General features: G+C 53.7%; 1 protein-coding gene across 4 annotated transcripts in view; it reads left to right on the forward strand.

Moving 5' to 3' along the window:
- Window positions 1-5881: 5881 nt before the first annotated feature.
- Window positions 5882-10067, forward strand: part of nbeal1 (neurobeachin-like 1) — a 277142-nt gene continuing 272956 nt past the window's right edge. For all 4 annotated transcript variants that reach the window (XM_078228982.1, XM_078228984.1, XM_078228983.1 and 1 more), the window contains exon 1: window positions 5882-6168. In XM_078228982.1, the coding sequence (XP_078085108.1) occupies window positions 6118-6168 (51 nt within the window). In that variant the 5' untranslated portion in view covers window positions 5882-6117. The remainder of the gene's footprint in view (window positions 6169-10067) is intronic.

Below are 10067 nucleotides of genomic sequence, written 5' to 3' on the forward strand. Positions count from 1 at the left end.
ACATTTGCCTTCTTTACCGCCTGCTGCACCTGCATGCTTACCTTCAGCGACTGGTACACAAGGACACCCAGGTCCTGCTGCACACTCCCCTCTCCCAATTTACAGCCATTCAGGTAGAAATCTGCCTTTTTATTTTTGCTTCCAAAGTGAATAACCTCATATTTATCTAAATTATACTGCATGTACCATCGACTAGCCCACTCACCTGTCCAGATCATTCTGAAGGATCTCTGCATCCTCGTCACAGTTCACCCTCCCACCCAACTTGGTATCAGCTGCAAGCTTTGAGATGTTACATTTTGTTCCCTCATCACAATATATATTGTGAATAACTGGGGTCCCAGCACCGATCCCTGTGGCACTCCATTAGTTACTACTGCCTGCCAATTTGAAAAGCACCCATTAATTCCTACTCTTTGTTTCCTCTCTGCCAACCAGTTTTCTATCCATCTCAATACACTTCCCCCAATCCCATGCGCTTTAATCTTGCACAATAATCTCTTGTGCGGGACTTTGTCTAAAGCTTTCTGAAAGTCCAAATATACCACATCGACTGGTTCCTCCTTGTTAACTCTACTAGTTACATCTTCAAAGAATTCCAACAGATTTGTCAAGCATGATTTCCCCTTCATAAATCCATGCTGACTCTATCGGATCCTGCCGCTGTTTTAAAGCCCTTGATAATGGATTCGAGAATTTTCCCCATTTCCGATGTTAATCTTACTGGTCTATAATTCCCTATTTTCTCTCTACCTCCCTTTTTGAATATTGGAGTGACATTCGCTACCCTCCAATCTGCAGGGACTGTTCCAGAGTCTATAGAATCCTGGAAGATGACCACCAATGCATCCACTATTTCTAGAGCCACTTCCTTAAATACTCTGGGATGTAGGTTATCAGGTCCTGGCGATTTATCTGTTAAATCCCACCAATTTTCCCAGTACCATTTCTCTACTAATATTGATCTCCCTCAGTTCTTGCATCTCACTAAATCTTGCATTCTCCAACATTTCTGGCATTTGATTTGTGTCCTCTTTTGTGAAGACAGAACCAAAGTATGTATTCAGTTGCTCGGCCATTTCTTTGTCCCCTATTATAGATTCCCCCGTTTTTGTCTGTAGGAGACCTATATTTGTCTTCACCAACCTCTTTCTCTTCACGTATCTATAGAAACTCTCAGGTCGGTCTTTATGTTCCCTGCAAACTTACATTCGTACTGTATTTTTCCCTTCCTAATCAATCCCTTGGCCAATCCATATGCTTCTTCCTTAGATTGAATACTCTAACTTTCTTTGTGAGCCATGGGTTGGCCCTCTTATCCATTTTGTTTTTGTGCCAGACAGGAATATACAGTTGCGGCAGTTCCCCCATGCGTTCCTTGAATGTTTGCCATTGTCTATCCACCATCATCCCTTTAAGTAACTCTCCCCAATCTAACAAGGCCAACTCATGCCTCATATCCTCATAGTTTCCTTTATTAAGATTCAGCACCTTAGTCTCCGAATCAACTACTTCACTCTCCATCTTGATCAAAGATTCTGTCATGTTATGGTCGCTCATCCCCAAGAGGTCTCGTACAGCTAGATTGGCAATGATTCCCTTCTCATTGCACAGAACCCAGTCTAAGATGGCCTGCTCTCTAGTTGGTTCCTCCACATACTGGTCGAGAAAACCATCCTGTATACACTCCAGCGACTCCAGATTGAGGGGTTATCGGCCAGACTAAATCGGGGAAAACCAGTTGATGTTGTATATTTGGATTTTCCAAAGGCATTTGATAAGGTGCCACACAAAAGGCTACGACACAAGATAGAAGCTCATGGTGCTGGAGGTAACATTCTGGCATGGATAGAGGATTGGTTAACCAACAGGAAGCCGTGAGTAGCGATAAGGGGGGCTTTCTCAGGTTGGAGGGCAGTAACCAGTGGAATGTGACAGGGATCGGTGCTGGGACTGCAGTCCTTCACAATATATGTTAATGATTTGGGGGAAGGAACAGAGTGTACAGAGGCCAGATTTGCATGTGATACAAAGGGCAGGCAGGTTGTAAGGAAGATATAAATAGTTTACAGAGAGATATTGATAGGTCAAGCGAGTGGGCAGAAAATTGGCAATTTTTAAAAATTCATTCATGGGATGCGGGCGTCACTGGCTAGGCCAACATTTATTGCCCATCCCTGAGGGCATTTAAGTGTCACCCACATTGCTGTGGGTCTGGAGTCACATGTAGGTCAGATCATGGTAGAATTCCTTCCCTGAAGGACATTAGTGAACTAGATGGGTTTTTACAACACACAACAATGGTTTCATGTTTGTTATAGAGTCATGGAGGTTTACAGCATGGAAACAGGCCCTTCAGCCCAACTTGTCCGTGCCACCCTTTTTTTACCACTAAGCTAGTCCCAATTGCCCACGTTTGGCCCATATCCCTCTATACCCATCTTACCCATGTAACTGTCTAAATGCTTTTTAAAAGACAAAATTGTACCCGCCTCTACTACTACCTCTGGCAGCTCATTCCAGACACTCACCACCCACTGTATGAAAAAATTGCCCCACTCGACCCTTTTGTATCTCTCCCCTCTCACCTTAACCCTTTGCCCTCTAGTTTTAGGCTCCCCTACCTTTGGGAAGTATCTAGCTGATCTATGCCTCTATAAGATCACCCCTATGCCTCCTACATTCCAGGGAAAAAAGTCCCAGTCTATCCAAGCTCTCCTTATAACTCAAACAATTAAGTCCCAGTAGCATCGTAGTAAATCTTTTCTGCACTCCTTCTAGTTTACTCATATCCTTTCTGTAATAGGGTGACCAGAACTGTACACAGTATTCTAAGTGTGGCCTTACCAATGTCTTGTACAACTTCAACAAGATGACCCAACTCCTGTATTCAATGTTCTGGCCAATGAAACCAAGCATGCCGAATGCCTTCTTCATCACTCTGCCCACCTGTGACTCCGCTTTCAAGGAGCTATGAACCTGTACCCCTAGATCATTTTGTTCTGTAACTCTCTCCAACGCCCTACCATTAACTGAGTAAGTCCTGCCCTGGTTCAATCTACCAAAATGCATCACCTCGCATTTATCTAAATTAAACTCCATCTGCCATTCATCAGCCCACTGGCCCAATTGATCAAGATCCCGTTGCAATCCTAGATAATCTTCTTCACTGTCCACTACGCCACCAATCTTGGTGTCATCTGTAAACTCACTGACAATGCCTCCTAAATTCTCATCTAAATCATTAATATAAATGACAAATAACAGTTGTTGTTCGACTTTTGACTCCAGATTTTCATTGAATTCAAATTTCATCATCTGCTGTGGTGGGATTCGAACCAGGGTCTCCAGAGCATTGCCCTGAGTCTCTGGATTGCTAGTCCACTGGCAGCCGCACTACACCACCGTCTCTGAATTCAATGCGGAAAAAGGGAGATTGTTCATTTTGGAAGAATGAGAAGGCGGATTATTATTTAAATGGAGAGAGACTGCAGAAAGCTGGAGCACAAAGGGACTATGGGGTCCTTGTTCATGAAACTCAGAAAGATAGCAAACTGGTGCCAGGTGCAGAAGGTAATAAGGAAGGCAGTATAAAAGGAGTATAAAAGTAAAGAGGTGTTTAAGAAGGATTTGAGGAGGAATTTGTCCTCTCAGAGAGTGGCGAATCTTTGGAATTCTTTACACCAGGAAGCTGTGGAATTAGAGTCCTTCAACATTCTCAAGGCTGAGACTGATAGGTTTTTAATTGGCTGGGGGGATTAAGGGTTAAATTTATTCATCAGTGTCACAAGTAGGCTTACATTAACACTGCAATGAAGTTACTTTGAAAATCCCCCAGTTGCCACACTCCGGCGCCTTTTCGGGTACACTGAGGGAGAATTTAGCACGGCCAATGCACTGAACCAGCATGTCTTTTGGACTGTGGGAGGAAACCGGAGCACCCGGAGGAAACCCACGCAGACACGGGGAGAACGTGCAGACTCCGCACAGACAGTGACCCAAGCCAGGAATCGAACCCAGGTCCCTGGCACTGTGGGGCAGCAGTGCTAACCACTGTGCCACCAGTTGCGGAGCTGAGGCAGGAATGTGGAGTTGGTGAGTCTTGGATCAGCCACGGTCTTATCAAGTGGGGAGAAGGGGCTGCCGGAGTGTTGCATATTCTTGCCAATTGTCCCCATACCCTCTAATTCTCTTTTACTCTTGTTCTAAAAGCTTTTTTAAAGTTTATTCATTAGTCACAAGGAAAGCGTACATTAACACTGCAATGAAGTTACTGTGAAATTCCCCTAGTCGCCACATTCTGGCTCCTGTTTGGATGAATGCATCTAACCAGTACGTCTTTCAGACTGTGGGAGGAAACCGGAGCACCCAAAGGAAACCCACGCAGACACGGGGAGAATGTGCAGACTCCGCACAGACAGTGACCCAAGCCGGGAATCGAACCCAGGCCCCTGGTGCTGTGAGGCAGCAGTGCTAACCATTGTGCCACCGTGCCGCCCTGTGCTTCTAAAACTCTATGCTGTTTTAAACTCGCTAACAATTCTCTAATTCAATCTCTTAAGTTGATCTTTCTCTACACCCTAGCTATGACTGTAACATTATATTCTGTACCCTCTCCTTTCCATTTCTGCTATGTACAAAGAGCAAAGAAAAGTACAGCACAGGAACAGGCCCTTTGGCCCTCCAAGCCTGTGCCAGTCATGATGCCGTAACTCAGCTAAAAAAACCTCCTGCCCTTACTCGGTCCGTATCCCTCTATTCCCTCCCTATTCATGTACCCATCAGATGCCTCTTAAATGTTGTTAATGTGCCTGCTTCCACCACCACCTCTGGCAGCGCGTTCCAGGCACCCACCACTCCCTGCGTGAAAAACTTCCCCCGCACATCTCCCTTAAACTTCCCCTCCTCACCTTGAACCTGTACCCCTTGTAATTGACACTTCCACCCTGGGAAAAAGCCTCTGACGAAGGGTCATCCAGACTCGAAACTTTGGCTTTATTCTCTCCCCACAGATGCTGTCAGACCTGCTGAGATTTTCCAGCATTTTTCTGTTTTTGTTTCAGATTCCAGCATCCGCAGTATTTTGCGTTACTCTATGTACAGTATGCTTTGTCTGTATAGCGCGCAAGAAACAATACTTTTCACTGTATACTAATATGCGTGACAATAGGGCAGCACGTTGGCACAGTGGTTAGCACTGCTGCCTCATAATGCCAGGGACCCAGGTTCGATTCAGGCCTCGGGTCACTGTCTGTGTGGAGTTTGCACATTCTCCCCGTGTCTGCGTGGGTTTCCTCCGGGTGCTCCGGTTTCCTCCCACAGTCCAAAGATGTGCAGGTTAGGTGGATTGGCCATGCTAAATTGCCTTTTAGTGTCCCAAGATGTGTAGGTTAGGGGGATTAGTGGGGTAAATACTTGGGGTTACAGGCAACAGATCTGGGTGGGGGTGCCGCTTAGCATCAGGAGGATTCTGTGGGGTTACAAGGATAGGGCCTGGGTGGGATTGTTGTCGGTGCAGACTCAATGGGCCGAATGATCTCCTTCTGCAGTGTAGGGATTCTATGATTCAATCTTCTATGAATAATAAATCAAATCAAAGATGAATAAAGATTTTACAAACAAATAATTAAAAGAATAATAAATATCACAAAGATATTGCTAATAAATAATACAAATAGCAAAGAATAATAAATAATAAAGATAATAAAGAATAATAGATAATAATAAAGATTCCCAACTCTGTGACAGTAATGAAGCAGTTCAAGGGGCTGAATGGCCTCAGCTCACCTGTCCCACACCTGTGCCCTGTCACGTGGGCAGGCACCTGAGGCTCACTGTGGCGCAGGCGCAGCCCGCGGTGGTGGGCATGCGCGGTTCAGTCGGAGGGTCGGCCCCGAGCGGAGCGGCCGCGGCTGAGAGATCGGAGAGGCCGCCCCGGAGAGAGCCCGCACACAACCCCGTTCCGCAGCGCCGGGAACCGAGCCCGCTCCCCCAAACCCCCGGCCGCCGCCTGTCAGCCTCCACCCGCCCATGGAGCGTCCCGCCGCCCCCGCGATGCCGCTCTGAGGAGCCGGGAGAGGCCGCGCCGAGCACCCGCTCTCCTGCCCGGCCGGAGGGATGGCCACCGCCGAGCGGCTGTATGAGCTCTGGATGCTGTACTGCAGCAAGGTGAGGGGGGGCTGCAGAGCGAGAGATGGAGCAGGAGCTTCCTACTGCGGAGGGGGCTGTACAGGGGGGGGGGGGGGGGGGGGGGTGTGTGGGGTGTATACAGGGGGGGGGTGTGGGGTGTATACAGGGGGGGGGTGTGGGGTGTATACAGGGGGGGGTGTGGGGTGTATACAGGGGGGGGGTGTGGGGTGTATACAGGGGGGGGGTGTGGGGTGTATACAGGGGGGGGGGTGTGGGGTGTATACAGGGGGGGGTGTGGGGTGTATACAGGGGGGGGGGTGTGGGGTGTATACAGGGGGGGGTGTGGGGTGTATACAGGGGGGGGGTGTGGGGTGTATACAGGGGGGGGGGGGTGGGGTGTATACAGGGGGGGGTGTGGGGTGTATACAGGGGGGGGTGTGGGGTGTATACAGGGGGGGGTGTGGGGTGTATACAGGGGGGGGGGTGTGGGGTGTATACAGGGGGGGTGTGGGGTGTATACAGGGGGGGGGGTGTGGGGTGTATACAGGGGGGGGGTGTGGGGTGTATACAGGGGGGGGGGTGTGGGGTGTATACAGAGGGGGGGGTGTGTATACAGGGGGGGGGGTGTATACAGGGGGGGGGGGTGTATACAGGGGGGGGGGTGTGGGGTGTATACAGGGGGGGGTGTGGGGTGTATACAGAGGGGGTGTGGGGTGTATACAGAGGGGGGGGTGTGGGGTGTATACAGAGGGGGGGGGTGTGGGGTGTATACAGAGGGGGGGGTGTGGGGTGTATACAGGGGGGGGTGTGGGGTGTATACAGGGGGGGGTGTGGGGTGTATACAGAGGGGGGGGGTGTGGGGTGTATACAGAGGGGGGGGTGTGGGGTGTATACAGGGGGGGGTGTGGGGTGTATACAGAGGGGGGGTGTGGGGTGTATACAGAGGGGGGGGTGTGGGGTGTATACAGGGGGGGTGTGGGGTGTATACAGAGGGGGGGGTGTGGGGTGTATACAGGGGGGGGGGGGTGTGGGGTGTATACAGGGGGGGGGGTGGGGTGTATACAGAGGGGGGGGTGTGGGGTGTATACAGAGGGGGGGTGTGGGGTGTATACAGGGGGGGGGTGGGGTGTATACAGAGGGGGGGGTGTGGGGTGTATACAGAGGGGGGGGTGTGGGGTGTATACAGAGGGGGGGTGTGGGGTGTATACAGGGGGGGGGTGGGGTGTATACAGAGGGGGGGTGTGGGGTGTATACAGAGGGGGGGGTGTGGGGTGTATACAGGGGGGGGGTGGGGTGTATACAGAGGGGGGGGTGTGGGGTGTATACAGAGGGGGGGGGTGTGGGGTGTATACAGGGGGGGGTGTGGGGTGTATACAGGGGGGGTGTGGGGTGTATACAGAGGGGGGGGTGTGGGGTGTATACAGGGGGGGGTGTGGGGTGTATACAGAGGGGGGGGGTGTGGGGTGTATACAGGGGGGGGTGGGGTGTATACAGAGGGGGGGGGTGTGGGGTGTATACAGGGGGGGGTGTGGGGTGTATACAGAGGGGGGGGGGTGTGGGGTGTATACAGGGGGGGGTGTGGGGTGTATACAGAGGGGGGGTGTGGGGTGTATACAGGGGGGGGTGTGGGGTGTATACAGAGGGGGGGGTGTGGGGTGTATACAGGGGGGGGTGTGGGGTGTATACAGGGGGGGGGGTGTGGGGTGTATACAGAGGGGGGGGTGTGGGGTGTATACAGAGGGGGGGGTGTGGGGTGTATACAGAGGGGGGGGTGTGGGGTGGATACAGAGGGGGGGTGTGGGGTGTATACAGAGGGGGGGGGTGTGGGTGTATACAGGGGGGGGGTGTGGGGTGTATACAGGGGGGGGTGTGGGGTGTATACAGGGGGGGGTGGGGTGTATACAGGGGGGGGGGTGTGGGGTGTATACAGGGGGGGGTGTGGGGTGTATACAGGGGGGGGTGTGGGTGTATACAGGGGGGGGGTGTGGGGTGTATACAGGGGGGGGTGTGGGGGTGTATACAGGGGGGGGTGTGGGGTGGTATACAGGGGGGGGTGTGGGGGTGTATACAGGGGGGGGGTGTGGGGTGTATACAGAGGGGGGGGTGTGGGGTGTATACAGAGGGGGGGTGTGGGGTGTATACAGAGGGGGGGGGTGTGGGGTGTATACAGAGGGGGGGGTGTGGGGTGTATACAGGGGGGGGTGTGGGGTGTATACAGAGGGGGGGTGTGGGGTGTATACAGAGGGGGGGGTGTGAGGTGTATACAGGGGGGGTGTGGGGTGTATACAGAGGGGGGGTGTGGGGTGTATACAGAGGGGGGGGTGTGGGGTGTATACAGGGGGGGTGTGGGGTGTATACAGAGGGGGGTGTGAGGTGTATACAGGGGGGGGTGTGGGGTGGATACAGAGGGGGGGGTGTGGGGTGTATACAGAGGGGGGGGTGTGGGGTGTATACAGGGGGGGGTGTGGGGTGTATACAGGGGGGGTGTGGGTGTATACAGGGGGGGGTTGTGGGGTGTATACAGAGGGGGGGGGTGTGGGTGTATACAGAGGGGGGGGGTGTGGGGTGTATACAGAGGGGGGGGTGTGGGGTGTATACAGGGGGGGGTGTGGGGTGTATACAGGGGGGTGTGGGGTGTATACAGAGGGGGGGGTGTGGGGTGTATACAGAGGGGGGGGGGGGTGTATACAGGGGGGGGTGTGGGGTGTATACAGAGGGGGGTGTGTGGGGTGTATACGAGGGGGGGTGTGGGGTGTATACAGAGGGGGGGTGTGGGGTGTATACAGAGGGGGGGGTGTGGGGTGTATACAGGGGGGGGTGTGGGGTGTATACAGGGGGGGGGGTGTGGGGTGTATACAGGGGGGGGGTGGGGTGTATACAGAGGGGGGGTGTGGGGTGTATACAGAGGGGGGGGTGTGGGGTGTATACAGAGGGGGGGGTGTGGGGTGTATACAGGGGGGGGTGTGGGGTGGATACAGAGGGGGGGGTGTGGGGTGTATACAGAGGGGGGATGTGGGGTGTATACAGAGGGGGGGGGTGTGGGGTGTATACAGAGGGGGGGGTGTGGGGTGTATACAGGGGGGATGTGGGGTGGTATACAGAGGGGGGGGGTGTGGGGTGTATACAGGGGGGGGTGTGGGGGTGTATACAGAGGGGGGGGTGTGGGGTGTATACAGGGGGGGGGTGTGGGGTGTATACAGAGGGGGGGGTGTGGGGTGTATACAGGGGGGGGTGTGGGGTGTATACAGGGGGGGGGTGTGGGGTGTATACAGAGGGGGGGTGTGGGGTGTATACAGAGGGGGGGGTGTGGGTGTATACAGGGGGGGTGTGTGTGGGGTGTATACAGAGGGGGGGGTGTGGGGTGTATACAGAGGGGGGGGTGTGGGGTGTATACAGAGGGGGGGTGTGGGGTGTATACAGAGGGGGGGGGTGTGGGGTGTATACAGAGGGGGGGGTGTGTGGGGTGTATACAGAGGGGGGTGTGTGGGGGTGTATACAGGGGGGGGTGTGTGTGTGGGGTGTATACAGAGGGGGGGTGTGGGGTGTATACAGAGGGGGGGGTGTGGGGTGTATACAGAGGGGGGGGTGTGGGGTGTATACAGAGGGGGGGTGTGGGGTGTATACAGAGGGGGGGGGGTGTGGGGGTGTATACAGGGGGGGTGTGGGGTGTATACAGGGGGGGGGTGTGTGGGTGTATACAGAGGGGGGTGTGGGGTGTATACAGAGGGGGGGTGTGGGGTGTATACAGGGGGGGTGTGGGGTGTATACAGGGGGGGGTGTGGGGGTGTATACAGGGGGGGGTGTGGGGTGTATACAGGGGGGGGTGTGTGGGGTGTATACAGGAGGGGGGGTGTGGGGTGTATACAGGGGGGGGTGTGTGGGTGTATGCAGGGGGGGGTGTGGGGTGTATACAGAGGGGGGGGTGTGGGGGTGTATAC

The sequence above is a fragment of the Mustelus asterias genome, chromosome 14 (genome assembly GCF_964213995.1).
Source record: "Mustelus asterias chromosome 14, sMusAst1.hap1.1, whole genome shotgun sequence".
NCBI classification, from domain to species: Eukaryota; Metazoa; Chordata; class Chondrichthyes; order Carcharhiniformes; family Triakidae; genus Mustelus; species Mustelus asterias.